Source organism: Delphinus delphis, chromosome 10, assembly GCF_949987515.2.
Source record: "Delphinus delphis chromosome 10, mDelDel1.2, whole genome shotgun sequence".
NCBI lineage: Eukaryota > Metazoa > Chordata > Mammalia > Artiodactyla > Delphinidae > Delphinus > Delphinus delphis.
In genome coordinates this window covers 51,777,126-51,798,931 of record NC_082692.2, presented here as the reverse complement: position 1 = coordinate 51,798,931, position 21,806 = coordinate 51,777,126, and the positions used below count along the sequence as shown (strand labels likewise).

Here is a 21,806-nt window from a genome sequence, read left to right as displayed (position 1 = left end):
CGCGATTGTGGACCATTTACATTTTTTCTTTCACTTTCCAACTTTCGGAAAAAGTATGTAACATGGAGTTTATTGACCATAAATCAGAAAACAAGAGGTGTTTTACTTTAAGCCTGGTCCACATCCACCACAGGGTAGAAGCCCCATCTCTGTCATTTTAGCTTCTGCTCTTTCTGCTGGAGCAGGGGAGCCTGCCAACTCCTTCATTCACACAGCAAATATTTGTTGAATTCCTATAAGCCAGGCCCTGCACAGTGATTCCAATACCCAGCTTTTTTTTGGATCTCCTGAAGGCCTCAATGCCAGCTGGGGGAACCAGCTGGGGCATGGGCTAAGCCAACACTTCAAACTCCTCGTGCACTGGATACACCTGGGATTGATTCAGTTGGTCTGGGTTGGGCTCTGAGGCTCCGGAGGAGCAAGCAAGCTACTTGATGTGCACAGGTTTTGCTGAAGGTTTCTCAGAGGAACCACTGGGGTCCTCAGTCACTTCGGCACCATCATGGCCCCATATAGGCTAGATTTCAATCCCACAAATGTTTAAGTGAAAGTATACGAGATACAGCAAAAGGGGCGCTGCTTAGACAGCTGCAAGGGATGCCCCTTGGCAGTTAAGAGCAGGACTCTGGAGTAAGGCAGGCCTGGGTTTGAATCCCACCTCCACCACCCCCAGGTGCGACCTACGAGTCTCAGTCTCTTCACATGTAAAATGAGATAATAATTAAAGCTACATTCACAGGATAGGGTTGTTGTGTGGTACATGAGAGCACGAAGGCATCTAAAGCGAGACCCTGGCACAGGATGAAGACAATAGTGGCAACCACTAGCTGTTAACACGGCCGGCGTCCTTTCTCAGCCACGATGGGACCTAAGGGGCGATCACTCGACCTCTCAGCCTCCATGTCTTCCTATGGAGAGGAGAAGGCACATGTCCGGCCTCCTCCCCAGGAACGTTCTGAGTCTTAAACCAGGATGTGCACAGCACCAAACAGGAGACCCTTTGCTCTTCAAAGAGCACCAGACAGGAGACCCTCAGATTTTATTCAGTAAATGTCTCCTGATTCACCTCGATTTTACTACCAGGGAGATAAATTTAAAAAAAGAAAAAGTCTTCTCCTCTCCTCTGATCTTCGTAAAGTTTTTCTTTTAGGGAAAAGGCCACCCAGGTAGAGAGCAGATAAGGGAGGCGCCAGGTGTCCCTGACACTCATTAACACAAACTCAATGCCCACCAAGCATCCTGCTCTCAGAACACACCACGACCACAAAGAGGACCCAGCAAGTCGAGTTTCTCTCCAACGGACCTCCCAAGGGTCACGACCGTCTCCCCCAAAAGAGCCCAAGGTGATGAGACCTCGTTCAGAGAGGGGGTCTCTGAGTTCGGCACCTGGGGATGAAGAAGAGGCTGAGCAAAAATGATTCCTTCGAAGCCCTCCCGAGCATGTGAACAAGCTCCCTGGCGAGGAGCACGGCGCGGGGCCCACCTGCGCCCCTGCCCCCAGCCCAGCCCGCCCGGAGGCACTCACGATCTCCGCCACGATGAGGAGTCCGGGCAGGGTGCGGAGGAACTCGCGGTCGTAGGCGAAGCTGCTGCTGGTGGTGGAGAAGTTCTCCGCGAAGGAGCTGGCGGTGGTGGTGACAGTGTGCGAGCGGGCGCGCTGCGGCTCCTCCATCGTCGCGCCCCGGCCGGGCCGGCCCCGCCTCGGGGACCCCCGGCGCGTCGGGGCTGGCCGCGCGGCCCTGAGCCCGGGACACCGGCGGGGGGGGGGGGAGGGGAGCGCGGCGGCGCGGGGCCCAGGGCGCGCAGGGGGCACCGCCTGGATCCGTCCGGCCGCAGTGCGTGTCCGTAGAGTGCGCGGCCTCCCCTGCTCCTAGGCGCGCGGGCTCTCGGCCTGCGCGGGGGCCCCGGAGCAGGAGACCGGGCGAGGGGAGGCCGCCTGCAGCCAAGGGAGGCGGCGAAGGCCGGGCGGAGGGGAGGGGGCGTGGAGAGGGGCGGGCGCGCGGTGGCGGGGAGAGACCGCCCCGCGGAGGCGCCGAGGAGCGGCGGCCGCTTCACCTGTTGCGGGGCTCACGGACGGAGGGCGCGCTAGCGCGCGCGGGGCGGCAGGCTGCACGGAGAGTTGGGGCAGGAGGGCGCGGGGAGTTGCGGGAGGGAGGGAGGGCGCGGGGAGTGGGGGAAGGGAGGGCGGGGGTCGCGGCCGCTCCGCCAGGCCCCGCCTCCCGGGGGCGGGCTGCCGTTAACCTGTCTCCTTCCACCTGGCGGCGGCCAGCCCTGGGTCCTTGGACCCCGGGGAGAGCCAGGCCTCCGGGCCCTGCGGCTCCGGGAATGGAGGGTGTGGGGAGGGGCGGTGACTCTAGGGGCGTAAGAGCGGCTGGAATTACGATCCGGCCGGACCTTAGACCCGAGATCGATGCGAGGCCGCCGGGACGGTCCAACCAGAGCTTCTCCCCCTGCCGCCGCTTCCGCTGCCGAAGCCCGGCGTGATTTCTTGCCCCTCCTGCCAGGAACAAATTTGAGGAACCAACTTTTTCGCCGGGTTTGGAAAGCGAGATGCTTCTTGGCGCTCGCAGTGGCTCGATCGCCGGGATCCGTGGAGCCTCGGGGCCGGCACCTGGCCCGGAGATAAGAGCGGGGAGATATTTGGGATCCCTGGTCATGATGAATCAGTGTCCCATAACCCTCGGGAGGAAATGTTGGAGGAAAGCTTGAACGGTGTGTGTGTTGTGCAAACTGAAGTTTCTGACTAACGGGCTGTATTTTCCTGGGGTGCGGGAGAGGATGAGGGAGCCCCACACAGTGAGGCAGCTTGTTAGCTCTGGTCGGGCTGACCCGAGCTCCAACACCGGCACTTGCATTTCTCAGCTGTGTGACCAGGAGCAAGGGCCTCCACCTCTCTGTGCCTCAGTGGTGCCATCTGTAAAATGCGTACATGGGCGCCTTGCCAACAAAAGCATCTTCATGGCGCTCTCTCCTTTTGTATTGTGAAAGGATGGCAAGAAACGTTCTATTTTATTCAGAAACCCCTAAAAGGAAAGGAAATAATCCTTGTTCACAAATAAAGCGTCGCTCTGGAGTCACCGCATCTGTCTTATCCGTCCCAAGACACGTTTAAAAAAGATCAGAAGGGACATTTTTTGCCACAATGTCCTATCAGCTGAGCAGAGAAAGCAAAAACTATTGCATACGATCTAATAAAACAAAACAAGGAATTCGTTTCTTTTAGTCTAGGGCCTACTCAGGAGGACCTCAGGGAGTAAAAAGTTAAGGCTTCAAAAGCATTACAAAGACGACGATTTAGAGAAATTCCATCTATGAGCATTTGCTAAGCATCTTGGGCTGGTGGGTAAAGAGAATAAGAAATATAGCCCTTTCTCCGAGAGCAGCGGTTCCCAACGTGTGGTACCCGGACCAGCAGCATCAGTATCAACCAGGAACTCTCAGAAATGCAAGTTCTCAAGCCCCTAGACCCACTGAATCAGAAACTCTGAGGGCAGACGCCAGGAAGCTGTTTTTGAACCAGCCTTCCAGGAGACTCTGATACATACTGAAGTTTGAGAGCTACTGGTTTAGAGAAACCAATTTTGCAGCTGTGGAAATAAGATACACACATGGAATGGCTGGAGAAGCTGTCTGTGGCATCATGCAGGACATTTAACGAAGGCAGGAAGGAAGTCGAAACAGCTCTATTTCTGTATTACAAAGGGCAAGCCCTTCTCAGAGGCCAAATGGATTTCAAAACTCAGATCTTTAATTTAGAAAGGTAAAAATGTACATATAGGGCTTCCCTGGTGGCGCAGTGGTTGAGAGTCCGCCTGCCGATGCAGGGGACACGGGTTCGTGCCCCGGTCCAGGAGGATCCTACATGCTGCGGAGCGGCTAGGCTTGTGAGCCATGGCCGCTGAGCCTGCGCGTCTGGAGCCTGTGCTCCACAACGGGAGAGGCCACAACAGTGAGAGGCCCACGTACCGCAAAAAAAAAAAAAAAAAAAAAAAAAAAAAAAAAAAAAGTACATATACCATACACCATATAACACCTTCAGTGAGGTCTGGAGTGGTACTTTCATCAAATACACTAGTTTTCGGCAATGAAAATACGTGAATGAATTAAGTGTGTGTTTGGCTTATCTACTGCAGTGTGATAAATGCTCCCAAACATCAGTGGTTTAAACTAACAACCATCTAGGGCTTCCCTGGTGGCGCAGTGGTTGACAGTCCACCTGCCGATGCAGGGGACACGGGTTCGTGCCCCGGTCTGGGAGGATCCCACATGCCGCGGAGCGGCTGGGCCCGTGAGCCATGGCCGCTGAGCCTGCGCGTCCGGAGCCTGTGCTCCGCAACAGGAGAGGCCACAGCAGTGAGAGGCCCGCGTACCGCAAAAAAAATAAAAATAATAAAATAGCAACCATCTTACTCATGAATCTGTGGGTCAGGAATTTGGGCGGGGTTTGGCTGGCAGAGTCTTCTGCTCCGCAGGGTGTTGGTTGGAGTCATTAACTCAGCTGTTTTCCGCCGGCGGCAGGGCAGGTGTGGAAAGGCTGAAAAGCCTTCACTCACATTCTGTTCACTCCCTTTCTGGCACTTCAGTGCCCCTCTACCTGGCCTCTCTCTCTCTCCATGAAGCTTATTAGGCTTCCTCATAGCATGGTGGGTTCAGAGTAGTTGGACTTCTACACAGTAGTTGGCTTCCAAGAGGGGAAAAAATAAGCAGAAGCTGCAGATCTCTTAAGATCCAGCCTTGAAATCTACAGAGCATCATTTCTGCCGCATTCTATTGGTCAAAGCCAGTGATAAGGGCAGCCTGATTCAAACAGAGAGGAAACAGACACCATGTCTGGATGAGAGAAGCAGCAAAGGACTGTGGCCTTTGCTTTTAATCCACGGCCTTTCATTTTTTAATCCATTAAGTGGGATAAAAAAAGACAATGAATAACTTCACAGCATAACTTCACACCAGGTTAAGTCGTATGTTTCTACCAAATACATTTTCTGCAAACTTGAAACTTTTGGTTTTCAGCTTCTTAGATTTCAGAATTACAAAGAAGCAATTATACACTGGTTGTTGACAAATGGGCTGCTCCTTTCCAACTGCTGCCTAAATTCAGGTGCTCATCTTCTGCCTGGAAGCCTCCTGATGGGATGTCCATTCCTCCAATGACATGTTTATACAGTCCACCCTTCATCTACTTGCAAGAATTATTGTCCTGAAACCCCAGGCTCAGATCTGGGTTAATGTCCCACTATGAACACTATAAAAGCCACTAGGAGGTGGCACACCTCATGCTTCCAGCCCTTTTCCCAAACTGCTCTAGAATGCTTCCCATTCCAACTCCAAATACATTTTCACATGTCTCTGTAGGTGTGACCACTTTATGTCCATAACCAGCTCTTCTCAGCCTAGAAAGCCTCCTACCTTCACCCACAGCTCAAATCTACATCCTTTGGGCCCATTTCAAAAGCCACCTTTTCTGTGATTTCCATTAGATTTCCATAAAGCTTATTCTTTTCTTCTTTGCTTTAGAATTCATTCATTTTATGCACCTCTCTTTACCACTTCTTGAGGGACTATGAACTACCCTTCTTTATCTCCCTCCCCACCAGAGGAGGTATTGAATGAATGCTGAAACCCCAACTTTATTCTTTTTTTTTAATGATGAAGTCTAGCTTATTTTCTTTTGTTGCTCATGCTTTGGATTTTATATCTAAGACTCCATTGCCAAATCCAAAGTCATGAAAATTCACACCTGTGTTTTTTTTTTAGTTGATTAATTAATTTATTTTTGGCTGCATTGGGTCTTCGTTGCTGCGTGCGGGCCCTCTCTAGTTGTGAGCAGGGCCACTCTTCGTTGCAGTGCGCAGGCTTCTCATTGTGGTGGCTTCTCCTGTTGCTGAGCACAGGCTTTAGGCGCACTGGCTTCAGTAGTTGTGGCGCACAGGCTCAGTTGCTCTGTGGCATGTGGGATCTTCCCAGACCAGGGCTCGAACCCATGTCCCCTGCATTGGCAGGTGGATTCTTAACCACTGCCCTACCAGGGAAGTCCCCCAAACTTTATTCTTAAATGCAGAAAAATATCAGAGGAAGAAAAGGTAGGCCCTGCCCTCCTATAAAAGACTTCAAGCAGAACAGAGCCTTGAGCTTAGACTTGTAGGAGGTATCTAATTCACTAAAAGGGAGGAGAAGGTGGACAGGTAAGAAAGACATCACCCAGCCTATAGGAACAGGCGAAGCGACACCACAAGTGCCAGCATGAGTAGGCCAGGTACAAACAGATACAGAGAAATCTAAGGAGATCTGTTTGCATGGAAGAAGGTTCTCGTGTGGGTTGTTGAGGGTTTATACAGAGTCTGAAATATGGTTTCCACTAGGCCATATTACCCAAGAAAAAAGCTATGAGATGTAGCATTGCCAAGAATCCGTGGAGCCCAGGCCATTCCATAGGGACCCAAGGCTCATCAGTAATTCAGTGAAAAAGTGGACACCTTGTGACTTTTACCTACTATCTGAAAGAGGACCAAGGGACATTCTCATTTATAAGAATTTTTTATAGATTCCTCTAACACTCGTTTCTCTTCATTATTATTCTAGTTTAAAATTAATTAATTTCAGGCAAGAATCATCAATGGATGTTAGAATTAGTGAGTGGAAGTATGATGAGAAAAAAGGATATTTACATCATCTCTAAGTGTCTCCCCAGAAGATACAGTTTTCCCTTTGAATACTTATGAATTCATAAGTAACTCTGCAGTAGGGAGACCTGTGAGACACCACCAGATGTCAAAGTCAGTATTATCAGATAGCGTGTACCTCCTGATCTGACGCATCAAGGAGAAGGCAACATCACTTCTGTGGTCTTCTTATCAAAATGAATAACCTGACTTCAGTCATAAGGAAAGAATAGACAGACCAAAATCAAAGGACATTTTGTTAAGTATCAAGGTCATAAAAGACAAAGAAACACTGAGGAATTGTTCCACACTTGAGAGCCAAGTGCAAGGTAAAATCCTAGATGAGTTGGAAAAAGAACCTCAGGGGACTTCCCTGGCGTCCGGTGGTTAAGACTCCATGCTTCCAATGCAGAGGGTTCGGGTTCGATTCCTGGTTGGGGAACTAAGATCCCACATGCCGCTCGGCCAAAAAATTAAAAAATAGAATAAAATACATGTGAATTCAAAAATATACAATTAAAAAAAAAAAACACCTCAGTGAGACAGTGGGGGAAATCTGAATAAATTTTGTAGATTAGATAACAGCATTGTATCAGTGTTAATCCCATGATTTCAATCTTGATACTCTTGTTATGTAAAATGTTAATATTTGTGGCATCTGGGTGAAAGTTTACAGAAAATCTTTTTTTTTTTTTTTTGCAATTTTTTTGGTTAGTCTGAAATTATTTCCAAAAGTTAAGAAAATAAAAATAATTATTTATAGTTGATCACAAATAGGGTTCTCTAGTTCCAACTGTAGTTCAGATTCTCCAAGCACATTTGATTTTGTAGTTTATCCACCCCAGAACTTCCTGTCTCCCCTCCTCTTGTTATTAATGTGTCTTGTAGGGAAAGCAGGAGTTTGACTTAGAAGTGAGAATGTTCTTTCACTCAGTCCTGAAAGCTACCAGTCAGTCTGGTCTGTCCTCAACTTGAAAACAGGCAGACATGAGGCCCAAATCCATTCACCAATGAAGCTGTAGGTTTGTTTGTTTGTGTTCCAAGATGCTCTCTCAGTTTGACCAGAGGCCTTAAGTCCTCTGGGGTTAGCAGATAAGGTCAAACAAGTAAATGTATCAGCCAGTTTTGTTTCAGAACGGCTTCTTGAATTGTGGTCTTCTAACCAGATACACTTGGGCTTAAAATATTAACTTTGTAGAAGGTTCTTACCTCACACGAAGGAGTCCATTCACTCCCATTTTCTTGAAACATATGATCACCTGGGTCACACTTTATTTTTGTGTTTTAGTTTTAGAAACAGGGACCAGAAATATTTCACTTTCCTCTTACCATAAATCCACATTTGGGAACCTGGAAATGCAGTGAAATCAGCCCAACATTCAAACTCAGTTGAGGGACATGTAATAGAGAATGGTGGGGTCTGTGGTGAACAAGAGCACGAATGCTCTAAAATGGCCACCTGGCTTTCTACCCCACCTGATTGCTACCTTGCAAAACTTTGGGCCTAGTATTGCTAGAAATCCCAGTTTATTTCTTTTCAGCCACACAGCGCAGCTTGTGGGATCTTAGTTCCCCGACCAGAGATCGACCCTAGGCCCTCGGCAGTGACAGCTTGGAGTCCTAACCACTAAAATACCAGTTTTTAAATATTGCCAGTTAACGTCCATTATTTTAAAAGACTGTATGTGTCACCTTTGTGGGCTGAACAACGAATCTGAGAAACCATCAGTTGGCATCACCTGATTCAGGCAAAGGGGGAAGGCTCTCTTCTCCCTTCCCAGCCCCCTCTCCCTCTCCCTCCCCCTGGGAGGCCCTCTAGAAGTCTGAGAGGGTGACTCTGAGGGTGACTCTGAGGGTGGAGGGGCTGGAGGAACTACTGAGGAGAGAGAGGTGAGTGAAACGTGAAATCAGTGGAGGGGTACTTAGGGTTGACCAGGGTTCTCTGGAGCCGAGGAAGGTTAAGAGTGGGAAAATTTAGAGGGGTTAAGAGTCAGCTGATTTAGAACTAGGTGTTTAGAAGGTGTAATAATAATAACTAAGTAGTAATTAATTTATCATTGGCTTATTTTGGGTCAAGCACTGCCTTAAGTTGAATTCTATTTGATTTTTTAAAAATCTTCTTGGGACTTCCCTGACAGTCCAGTGGTTAGGACTCGGCGCTTTCACTGCTGAGGGCCCGGGTTCGATCCCTGGTCAAGGAACTAAGATCCCACAAGCTGGGCAGAGCCAAAATAAAATAAAATGAAAAATAAAAATAAAAAATAAAAATCTTAAGGGTCTTGATCTCAATGAAAAAGATGGGCTCCCCAGAGTTCTTAGCTGCAGCCATTGGCTCAAAAAACATTGATCTAATATCTACAATGTGCTGTGCTCTATTGGACTACACAGCTCTGTACGACTGTCCCTTCCTTTACTGAATATGTCATCAGAAACGGGGAGAGAGCAGTAAATGAGTGATGAGTGGGATCCCTGCCAGGCCAGGGGTGGGCCCAAGGTCAGCCTGCACAGTGGGAAGGCAGCATGGTCATCCTGGGGACCAGGGACTGTTTCTTCCAGCAGCAGACATTTAACTGTTTTCAAGGGCCATTCGAAGTTAACTAAGCAAAGAATCGGATAGAGGAGGAAATTCCAGAGGAAGGACACAATTCCCCCATCAGGAAGCACTGGATCGGTGTGTTTGCTGAGATATATGGTGAGTTGGGTTTTCAGCCCACCTGGCTGTCCAGGGTAAAAAGCAATGGGCCTGCTCCCTCTCCATTTGGTCCATAAACATTAATTACACTGTGCTTGGTCAAAGGGGGAGATGGGGAGAAATTCCATCAATGAGCATTTATGAAACTCGTTATCATACCATACCGGCTCCTGTTCGAGCCACTGAGAGCTGCAGGGGTGCATGTGTGTGTGTGTATGTTATCATCTTCCTAGAGGAGTGAATAAAGTCAAGGTCAGGTACTTGAGGCTCTCGTGATCGTCAAGCTTTTTACTTTTTCTGCAAGTACTTTACAAGCAAGTAGAAAATTCAATTGACGATACATATAACATTTCCACCAAACCAAAGCTCAAGAAGAGGACTGGGGGCTTCCCTGGTGGCGCAGTGGTTGAGAGTCCGCCTGCCGATGCAGGGGACACGGGTTCATGCCCCGGTCCGGGAAGATCACACATGTCGCGGAGCGGCTGGGCCCGTGAGCCATGGCCGCTGAGCCTGCGCGTCCGGAGCCTGTGCTCCGCAACGGGAGAGGCCACAACAGTGAGAGGCCCGCGTACCGCAAAAAAAAAAAAAAAAGAAGAGGACTGGGAGGTGGGGGGGTGGGTACCGTTCACTCCCTCCCGAGGGGCAGCTTAGTTGACCCCTCACACCAGGTCCTAGAGTGGAAAATGACTGAGGTTTGTGGAAGGAAGGGCAAGTTTTCCTGCAGCACCTTGCAGGGGCCCATTTATCACATTCAAACAATATAACAGCATCAATCACAAGCAAATGGAAACTCTGGAACGTGTCAGAATGAGGCCCACGCGGCTGGGCACTGGATTCAGAAAGGAGACCCAGTGCGTTTGGAGGAGCCGCCCTAGAAGTTCCAAAAGCGGTGGGAAATCGGAAGCAGCCGCTGCTAAAAATGCCCTGTGCTTGTGAATATCGCTTTGCGGAGGCTCCATGGGCCTCACCTACAGACTTTGCTTTGTAGGACTGAAAAAAATTCTAGGCTCTTATAACAATCGGAAACAGAGGTGAATTTGAGGGTCCTGTTGCCAACACCTTTTAATGAATAAAAGTTAATTAATGCTAATGAATAGCGTTAATTAGGTGCCCACGAGCAAATTCCTCTGACCCAGGTACTGGATGAGCAAAGACCTGTCCCCACATAGCTGACCACACCCAAAGAAGCACCAGGAACCTTCCCAAATGAAATCAGAAGCACATCCAAAAACTGGATGGCAGAGATAAAGATCAGAGCCATTATACCCACAAGTGTCTCTCCAGAAGACTCTGGAGAGGTACACATTAAGCAAGCAATTTACGGAGTGGGTGTTTGCTTACCAACTACCTTTGCTTTAGAAAGAATTAATTGGAGGGTTTGTTTATAGATGATTAACTGTTTGACTGAAGAGAGAGGATGCTGAGAAATTTAAAGGCAGCTAGGATCTTTAGCCAAAGAGTCCGAGAAGCACCAATGAAACACCCCATTTGTACAAAGAGATACATTTAAATGCATTCTTGAAGAGTTGCTGGCAAATAAAAGGTAAAATGTATTATGGGGTTGCCTGTTTATAATGCCAAGAATCACCCCCTTGTGTATTTGTCTTGGAATTCCCACGTCAAATCCACTTTGTTCACAGGTAAGTTGCTATTTCTTTGCCCGCAGCATGTACTTGCCTTGGATGGTGGGGGAGAGGCTCCAAGCCTGGGTAGCACGTCCACATTTGCACAAGCCCAAGTCATATTAGCATCAGGCTTATTAACGGATGGATGACAAACTGCACTTGGGTTTCTCCCCTCCCTCGACCTGGTGAATCTGTAACCAGAAAAGCCAGTTAGGTCTCCTGGCACAGTCAGGGGTGGGGGCTGACTGTGGGATCTGTGCTTTTCAGAGGGGAGCATCCTGTGAGAGCTTCGGAATGTATTATAAACTCACTGACCTCGAGAATGGAATTCACCACGGACTCCTAGCCTCGTGCGTGGAAGCTGATAAGCACGCAACAAGATCTGAGGCGGGAATAGAGTAAAAAGAAGTACTTTTCATAAAACCACAGTACTGTGGGACCTCTAAACAGGTTGTCACAGACAGTTGAGACAGCGCTCGGCACAGAGCCTCATACGTTATTCTTATTTTTAATTATTATTATTTTGGCCTCGCCGCACAGCTTGCAGAATCTCAGTTCCCTGACCAGGGACTGAACCCAGACCAGGGCAGTGAAAGCGCCAAATCCTAACCACTGGACCACCAGGGAATTCTCACGTTATTATTGTTATGATGATTGTCTCCATCTCTAGGAATGGATCATGTCCACCCCATCACACAAGGAAGAGTTGACATAGGGTTTCTAGGCCCAAATTGGAGATTACAGTCGCTTCTCATCAGAAGTCTTTTTACAGGACTGATTTTAGCAACTCTGACATGACAGAGACTCTAGCTGTCTTCAGATGTCCCCTCCTTCCTTTAATAATAGAACTCTAGAGTTTTAGCAGGGCACACTGTCACCTAGTTAAGGACATTTCCCAGCCTCCCTCAAAGTTAAGTGTGGCCATGTAGCTAAACAAATAATAATAATAACAATAACAACTTACAGTCTCATATGTTTCAGGTAACTATTCTAAGTGCTTTAGATATACCAACCCATTTAATTTTCACAATAACCCCATGAAGGATTAGGAAACAGAGGTGCAAAGAAATTAACTGGCTTGGCCAAGACCACAGATGGTAAGTGGTAGAACTGGGATTTCAACCCCAAAATCTAGCTCACATTCAGCCCAGTGGAATGTGAGTAGAACTTCCAGGCCTGCCTTCAAAGGGGAGAGGCTCACTCCCCATCGCCCTGTCTCTCCTTCCTACCAGTGGGAAATTGCCATCTTAAGCCACAAGATGGAAGCCACCTGTTGAAGATGGCGGGACAAGATGAAAGGATGGGTACCCAACACCACAGAACCCATCAGCCTGATGCCTTATGCTCTGCGTGTTAGAGGAGAGAGAAAGAAATCTTTATCTGATTTTAACCATTGCTATTTGGGGAGAGAAGGGTTAGGGTTAGGTAGTCTTCGTTACAGTAACACTGTAAGAACATAACCTAACGAATCCACCTTAGGTCAAGAGTGAAGTCATGGAGGGAAGGGAAACATGTCTTGGAGCACCTACTGTCTTCACACATTGTCTCATTCATTCCCCACAGAAGTTCTGCAAATAGGCATTGTTAGCCCATATTTGGAACGAGGAATCTGAGGCTCAGAGTAGGTAAGAAACTTGCCTAAGACCACACAGCTCATAGATGGATGGGCTGAGATTTCAAGAAACCTTCTCCAAAGGCCTCTTTCCACTGTTCCACAGTGATGCTCTGGGAAAAGTTGACTCATTTATAAGATGCATTTCTACAACATCTGTAATGTGATCAATACCCTTTTATGAGTTACTCCTCAAAGCAATCTGATCAGATTGGTGCTCTTAGTTCCATGCTGTAGATGAGAAAACAGGCAAGACAAGCAATTATACCCCCAACATCCACAGAGGGCTAGATTTAGAAGCCACAGCTGCAGAAATTCAAGGCTGATGATTCCTCTATAAAGAGAACAAATTTGAGAAGCTAGCAGTCCTTATTTTTAAACTTGTGAAGTGTCTTCTCATTTTTCAGGAATTTTAATGGTGGGGGATAGAAGGTCAGTTGCTGATGATACAGAAGTGCTGTGTTTAGTATGAGTTTTACAGATTTTTTCCTATTTGACTATTCAAGGTTTGTTGGTCACATCAGACCTTCTGAGTTGCGGGGGACAATTACATAAAGACCCCCCAACCCAGAAGCTGGCCCTCTTCTAGAGACAAAGGAGGTGGTCACCGAGGGTCTCACTCATTCTGGTCATAGAGAGCCTCAAGATGGGAGACCTGGGGACCCCGGGGTCCTCAGTACCACTTTGCCTCTTCTCCTGTTTCGTGCAGGAAACCAGCTTTCTCTGTTCCTGGTCTGTCTGTGGGGATATGGTAGCCAAAACTTCTCTACTCCATTTCTCCTGGGTTAACAAGGGCAGCCAGACCACGCTGGAATCTGCATCTCCCACCCAAATTCCCAGGGAAGGGGTCCAAGAGTGTAGTTTAAGCCCACTGCCTGCCCCCTCATACAATCAACGATGGCCGATGCACCACAACCCTGTGGATTGGGAGTGGGGGGGCATTCCCATGGAAACAGCAGTGGCCAGATGACTTAGTACAAGGGGTCCTCAAATCTAGCTGCACATCAGTCATCTGAGGAACTTAAAAAACTGTCCAAGTCCAATCCCCACCTCCAGAAACTTTGATTTAACTGGTCTGAATGAGATGGAGTATGGAATCCTGGCATCAGTGTTTTGGGGAAAGTTCCCCAGGTGACTCTTTGTAGCCATAGTAGGGCATTTGCAATGTATCTTAACAGCAAAGAGGAACATTTTCAGGAAGATTTTTAAGCAGGAAGCTGTGTGTTCTGAAAAGCTGTTTGCTTTGATTTGTCAGTGGCTCCATTCCTCTCTTACGTTAAAGAAACGTCGGAAGATCTTGCTACGTGAAGAGTGGTCCCTAGACCAGCCGCTGCAGCAGTGGCACTGCAGAACCTCGGGCCCTGCTCAGACCTGCTGGACTAGACTCTGCATTTTAACAAAATCCTGGTTGCTTCCGTGCATATTAGAAGCACTGCTTTAAGCCCCTGGTTCTCAAACCTGGCTGCACATTGGAGTCACCTGGGGAATATTAAAAACTACTGAGGCCAGGCCCTACCCCCAGGGATTCTGATTTAACTGGGCTGAAGAACAGCCTGGGTATTGGGATTTTGAAGAGCTCCCCAGATGACGGTAATAGGCAGCAAAATTTGAGAACTATGGCCTTAAGAGTCTTCCCTTCCCACATTCCCCACCCCGCTTCTCGCCCTGTTTCCCAACCCCGCACCCGCCCCGCCAAAAAACAAGTAGGGGAGTCAGTACTGAAGATCCTACTCTGTTAGGATGCTGAATTCCAAGAAAGCAGTTTTCCTGCTTTGTACAATTTGCTGTAGGCTTAAGGATGGTAAACAGCTCCAGGCAAAAATACAGCCCTAAAGATTCGACTTAAACTTTTACAAGAATTGATTTGGAGACCGTATGCCTGTCCAACTCTCTACCCTTTCCCTCTCCAGAGCCGTACCCCTAGGTGTCAGCCTGGAGTTCTCTCCAAGCCACTGCTTGAGGGCAGGGGAAGGGGGAATAAATATTAGGCTTCCAAACACTTTGGTGTCCACAACACAGGAGAGAGTTTTTTTCTTTCTTTCTTTCTTTTTTTTTTTAAGTGGGCTGCTCAGTTTATGCTTTGCCCTGCTCTGAGCAGCTGAACTGAAAAGCACTCCAGAGTCCATCAAGCGGGGCAGACAGCTTGGGAGGGAAATAATGGAAAACCATAGCAGAACAATTGTCCTTTTATACAAGGTGACCTTCGCTGGGGGAGGGGACTCTTTTGTTTTATTATTCTCCAAATTAGCCTCACAGGAAAGGGTCTGTGCTCTCCCCCGAATGCCCATCTCCCCAATCCTGGGCTTTTCTTTGTCATCTTTCAATCTCCCCAACTCCGTAGTTTTTCTTTTCTTGGGAAAGAATCACGTTTCCTAAAAAGGGTTGAGGCAGATGTTGAAACTCAAAACCAAAGAACTTAAATCTGTAGGATTTCAGGAGCACTAGTGACCGATGAAATACGGCAGAGTAGAGACAAAACTGAACGAACAGGGAACTGGGTCATCTCCCCGATACCTGGCTCCAAGAAGCAGCCACCTGGAACTATGAAAATATGCCACGGTTCCTTAGATCTTCCTGAACCAGGTCTTGAAGTCGAAGGGTAACTTCCAGTGTGACAGGATGGGTTTGTTGGACTTTGAGTTTGCCTCTCTAACATCAATCATACCCCTCCATCATTGTGGGGTTGACAAGGTGGGAGAATGAGCCTGACCCCACCCCCAGCCCCTTGGCTGGTCCCTGATTGGTTCAAGGCTGTCGGGATACTCCTACCCCTGCATCCTGATTGGTTGAAAGAGAAGCCTTTCTCAATACTGTGAAGGGAAGCTGGACTGAGGACCAAGCCTACACGAGGGAGGATCACTGAGCTAAAAAGCAGAGATGCGCCCCTCAACGTGGCCCTGAGGAGTCAGCGCATATGCAGCCCAGCGTCCTCATCCCTGGGTCGGGAGAAATCTGCGGCGTGTGTTCCACCCCACTTCTGAGAGCTTCCCGAGGGATTAAGCTTAGGGGCCCAGAGTCTGTAACTGACTTAACAATGCTCCCTTTATTGGCCGCCTTCCCTTCCCCTTATCACTTCCCAGCGCTTTTCTCGTGTTCCCTTCAGATCCCAGAATAAACTACTTGTACTCAAATCCTCATCTCATGTCTGCTTCTGGGGGAAATCTAAGCTAAGACAGTTTTGTTCAAGTCGAACTTTTAGAACAAATAGGTAGCTTTCTCTTTGTGGATGCTGTGGAGCTTTTTGATCCTCTGCCTGGATTGATTGCCCCTTCTCCCTGGTCTCTGCTAGACAAACTCCTACTCGCGCTTCAAGACCCAATTCAGAGCTTCCCTGGTGGCGCAGTGGTTGAGAATCTGCCTGCTTAATGCAGGGGACACGGGTTCGAGCCCTGGTCTGGGAGGATCCCACATGCCGCGGAGCAGCTAGGCCCATGAGCCACATCTACTGAGCCTGCGCATCTGGAGCCTGTGCTCCGCAACAAGAGAGCCCGCGATAGTGAGACGCCCGCGCACCGCGATGAAGAGTGGCCCCCACTTGCCACGACTAGAGAAAGTCCTCACGCAGAAACGAAGACCCAACACAGCAAAAATAAATAAATTAATTAATAAAACTCCTACCCCCAACATCTGAAAAAAAAAAATTATTTTAAAAGACCCAATTCAGACTTGTCCTTCTCTGTGGGTTCTTCCTAGAAGACTTAGTTATGGCCTCCCTCGTGCCATCACTGGACTGTGAACAACCTTCCACTGTTGGAATGACCTTATTGGAGACGGGCATTTACCTGGCAGTCTTTCTTCCAAACCGAGTCAAGCTCCTCTTCCCCATGGACTTGCACAGAAGGTGGCACACAGCTGTCATTCAATAAATATTTGTTGAGTCCATGTGTGAATCCCTGACATGATAACATGGTGGTTGTTTTACATCACTAAGTTTTGGGATGGTTTGCTGCATAGTAGTAGCTAACCAGAACAGCCATGATTAACTTTTTTACCTTGTGCATGCTACTTGAACTTTCAGATCGCTTACCTGAAAAATGGGGATGATAATAGTCGTACATGCGGTCTAGCTGGGTTTTTGTGAGTGTAAGTTAAGGGATTTGTGCCTGGCACGTAGTAATTGCCCAAGGAATACTTTCTCTAGAGTTCTTACTGGCAGGGCCAAGCACTGAACTTGTGATCTTAAAGAGATGTTTAATAACCAACACAGCTGGCTTTCCAACAGGGTCCTTTTAAGCAGTTTCAGTTCTGAGACTAATTCCTCTCCCAGAGGTTTAGTTCTTCACCTGCCACAGGTGGTATTTTTTTGGGCTTTGGGAGGCAGGGGCTTGTGGCAGATGGGTACCCATTCCCCAACCCTTTCCCTGGCCTCATCCAAGGCCAGGGGGCTCACTTTAACTGCCAGTAGGGGAAACAGGCTTCCCAATTCCCTTAATCCCTGATTCTCACAACATTCTGCTGCCATCGTACAGAAGATGAAGCAATCAGCCTGTGCCAGCCTTGCAAGGGCCTCCCCTCCCCTCCCTCCAATCTCCTGCTGAGGCTCCCGAGTGGCTAAAGAGAGCAGCCTCCAGGGCAGTTTGGTACCAGAGCAGGATGGGAAAGGGTAGAGAGGAGACTACAGGGGCAAATGGAAGTCCTCCAGCTCAGCATCAGTGTCTTGATTGAATTTTCAGGGGAAAAACCATAAAGGCTCAAAAAAGATTAAATCACTTTCCCAAGGATACAAGGAAATGGATGGCGCTCCCTGGAGGGATGGCCTAGTTATTCTCCTTATAAATATGTCTTTGAATGCAAGTTCCTTGCTAATATCAGAGCAAGATTTTTAAAATTGTTTTGGTGGTGGAGGGAATGGGATGCAACCTAAATATATTTGAATCTTCTTTTAAATCATATTTATGTCAATTAGGTTGGTTTTTTTGCTTTGTTTTTTTTTTGCCGTACAGCAAGGCTTGTGGGATCCTAGTTCCCCAACCAGGGATTGAACCTGTGGCCTTGCAGTGAAAGCATGCAGCGCTAATCACTGGACTGCCAGGGAATTCCCCAATATCAGGTAGTCTCCTTGGGAAAATGTTTCTCTCACTGGGCTGGGTCTAGGGCTGGGCTGACAGCAGGGTGACAGTGATTCGGTAACTCCCTCGAACCCTGGAAATCACTGGTTTTGAATGGAAAGGCACCCAACATTTTTCCCATTTTTCCAACTAGGTTTACAGTGTGACTTAACTCCGTTCTTCCTTTTCTCATATGTTTCAGCTAAGTCTGGGTTCTAATAAAGACTAAACTGAGACACGTTGGTCTCCCTTGCTAGTGAGCAGTCATTATTTGCGGTATCTAAGGACTGCATACCATAGGCAAATGCCAGAGGCTTGGAACTACTTCAGGCATGAATAAAAGCCGGCTCGTTTTTAACTATTGCTGGTCCCTGGATCTCTCTGAGCCGTATCTGGGAGGCAGGAGTGTAGCCAGAAGCACAGATCCTAAAGCCAGAACACGCAGGTCTGCCATTTCTAGCTGTGTGACCATTGGCAACTAACTTAACCTCTCTGCGCCTTGGATTACTTATATATATATAAGGAATATATTTAGTCATATATATATATATATATATATATATATATATATATATATATGACTGAATCACTTTGCTGTTCGCTTGAAATACTGTAAATCAACTATATGTCAATAAAGAAAAAAAATCCCTGACCCTCTGGAGCTGACATTCTAACACTGTTGGTCGTAGACATCAAAGGTAGACTTACCATGAAGTTCAAGGCTACAGGCCCCTCAACTGCACAGGCCCTTCCAAAGGCTCTATGGGGGCCCCTACCAATGCCTTTTCATTTCTTGCCTAATTTTGTGCTCATAATTGTGTATTCTCTTTCTTCAAGAGGGCCCTCAAAACTGCAGAAGCCTGAGCCTGAAAACCCCACAAAACCTGAGTCTGCCTTCTTTTTTTTCTTCTTTAAAAAATATTTATTTATTTATTTGGCTGCACTGGCTCTGAGTTGCAGCACACGCGATATTCATTGCTGCGTGTGGGATCTTCGTTGTGGCAGGTGGGATCTTTAGGTGCGGCATGCGGGATCTTTCAGTTGAGGCATGCAGGATCTTTAGTTGTGGCATGTGGGATCTACTTCCCTGACCAGGGATCGAACCCTGCACTGGGAGCACGGAGTCTTAGCCACTGGACCACCAGGGAAGTCCCAAGTCTGCCTTCTTACTGTTTATTACTAGTAATAATTATTATTTGGGTGATAATAATCATTATCATTTGTTGGGAAATGAGGCAATGTTGTAGACTTGAATAAGACTTCTGAGGTCTTATGTTATTACTCTGAATATCTATTCCTTTAAGTATCCCAAAGAAGGCCATCCCTGGTGGACTCACAGGCCAGGTGCAGAGCCTTGTGGATCCAAATAGGAATTAGAGCATCTCTTCCTTTGTCACCTCCCCCATCCCCTTTGGCACACTGTGCCATCTAGTTAAGCCTAAAAGCTGTCAAAAAGAAAATTGTTTGCATCAGCTGCTCCACCTGATTCATTCCCTTAAGGCTGTGGACTGGGCTTGGACTCTTTTGGTGAGAAGGGGGCCTGGAGACCATAGGGCTCCAAACCCTCATTTCACACACACAAGAGCAACCCAGGGTGCTCAAAACTAGGACCTGAATTCAATACTCTTCCCTATAGCGGCCTGGATCCAGCATCCAGAGAGGGGACAACCCATATTTGTCAAAATATCATGTAACAAGTATTCAGGTGTTTTTTTCACAATGTACCTACTGCTCAGGTATCTGCAATACACATGCAAATATAATTTCTAACCGGCCCCTAGGGAGTGGCCTCTTTGGATGGCAAACAAGACTTTGCTCCCTTTAAATGCCTCTGTACACAGAGTGTGTGCAGCCCACCTCACCCCACGCAGCTGACTTGGGAAAACAAACATATTTATCAATGGTCACGGCCATTAAAGACCCATGCAGGAATTTTATTTTACAGGTTCTAAGTCCCTCTAGAAAAACTTTTGCTTTTTGGACTGGGAATATCTAAGGAAGTAGATTTTAAATGGTTGGTTTCATATCAGTTATCTTGTGCTATTTATTGCCATTCTGAAAAAAAAACGTATAAAATAGAATTGCCTGTCATGTAGATTCTGGGGGGAATTACATGCAAAATTAATTTACTCCTTAAGCCAGACAGCATATATAATTATCTGCTGTGGCTAGGATTGCAGTTTTAAAGAGTGCTGGGAATAGCAGTGGGTGAAAAAGGAAAGATTTGGATAGGAGCTTTCAAATAATTATTCCATTAGAGCTGGTTTATTAACTTTGGTATTAAATTAATATATCAATGGCATACTCGTTCCAGGAACAAATTTTCTTTAACCTTCTCCATGTATCCAAATGCCCACAGAACTTTCAAAAATTATGCTGGGCAATTTTGCTTTTAAAAATGCCTTGAAGGGGGCTTCCCTGCTGGCGCAATGGTTGAGAGTCCGCCTGCCGATGCAGGGGACACGGGTTCGTGCCCCGGTCTGGGAAGATCTCACGTGCCGCGGAGCGGCTAGGCCCGTGAGCCATGGCCGCCGAGCCTGTGCATCCGGAGCCTGTGCTCTGCAACGGGAGAGGCCACAACAGTGAGAGGCCCGCGTACCGCAAAAAAACAAAAACAAAAACAAAATGTCTTGAGAGACTTCCTGGTGGCGCAATGGTTAAGAATCCGCCTGCCGATGCAGGAGACACGGGTTCGAGCCCTGGTCCAGGAAGATCCCACATGCCATGGAACAACAAAGCCCGTGCGCCACAACTACTGGGCCCGTGCTCCAGAGCCCATGAGCCACAACTAACGAGCCCATGTGCTGGTAGTCCAGTGGTTAGGAATCCTCGCTTCCACTGCAGGGGGCATGGGTTTCATCCCTGGTTGGGGAGCTAAGATCCCACATGTCCTGTGGTGAGGCAAAAAAACCCACTGCCTTTTATACAATAGTCTTTTGAATAAAAATTCGGGGCTTCCCTGGTGGCACAGAGGTTAAGAATCCGCCTGCCAATGCAGGGGACATAGGTTCGAGCCCTGGTCTGGGAAGATTCCACATGGCGTGGAGCAACTAAGCCCGTGCACCACAACTACTGAGCCTGTGCTCTAGAGCCCGAGAGCCACAACTACTGACCCTGCATGCTGCAACTACTGAAGCTCACGTGCCTAGAGCCCATGCTTCTCAACAAGAGGAGCCACCGCAATGAGAAACCCGCACACCACAACGAAGAATAGCCTCTGCTCGCCACAACTAGAGAAAGCCCACGGGCAGCAACGAAGACCGAATACAGCCAAGGATAAATAAGTAAATTTATTAAAAAAAAAAAAAAGTTCTTCACAAGTTAAATAACTTAATTGCACATGATTTTTCAAAGCATAACTTTAAAGTACTAAGGGATCTGAAATGGATGGTAATTTTTATTTCAGTTGTTTTGTTTTTTCAGCCCGTGTGAGTTTACGTATCTTGTCTAGGTCTCACGGTAATATTGGTTGGCCAAAAAGTTCGTTCGTTTTTTCCCCTACGATGGCTCTAGTAGCACTTAGTTGTCTTTAACTTCATTCGAAACAATTTTGTTAGATTGTATTGTGACAGCTGTCATATTAGCGTGCATTTAGAAAAAAAACTTATCAATTGGTGAATTTTTGTGTAGCCATTTTAATATTGAGGACAGAAGAAAAAAAGCAACATTTTTGGCATATTATGCTTTATTATTTCAAGAAAGGTAAAAACGCAAGTGAAACGCAAAAAAAAAAAAAGATTTGTGCAGTGTATGGAGAAGGTGCTATGACTGATCGAACATGTCAAAAGTGGTTTGCGAAGTTTCATGCTAGAGATTTCTCGCTGGACGATGCTCCAGGGTCAGGTAGACCAGTTGAAATTGATCAAATCAGTTGGATTTGATCAATCCAGTTCGATAGCGATCAAATCGAGACATTCACTGAGACCAATCAACGTTATACCACACGACCGACATACTCAAAATATCCAAATCAATCGCTGAAAATCATTTGCACCAGCTCTGTTATGTGAATCGCTTTGATGTTTGGGTTCCACATAAGTTAAGTGAATACAGCCTCCTTGACCATATTTCCGCATGCGATTCTCTACTGAAGCATAACAAACACGTTCTGGGTTTTTTTTTGTATTTTTTGTTTTTTTTGCGGCACGCGGGCCTCTCACTGTTGTG

At 47.3% G+C, this 21,806-nt stretch overlaps 1 protein-coding gene across 1 annotated transcript in view; it reads right to left on the bottom strand.

The window, feature by feature from the left end:
- Positions 1-1,808, bottom strand: part of CMTM8 (CKLF like MARVEL transmembrane domain containing 8) — a 92,181-nt gene extending 90,373 nt beyond the window's left edge. Inside the window, exon 1 of the mRNA XM_060022095.1 lies at positions 1,526-1,808. Coding sequence (XP_059878078.1) covers positions 1,526-1,672 — 147 coding nt within the window. The 5' untranslated portion in view covers positions 1,673-1,808. The remainder of the gene's footprint in view (positions 1-1,525) is intronic.
- Positions 1,809-21,806: the final 19,998 nt, after the last annotated feature.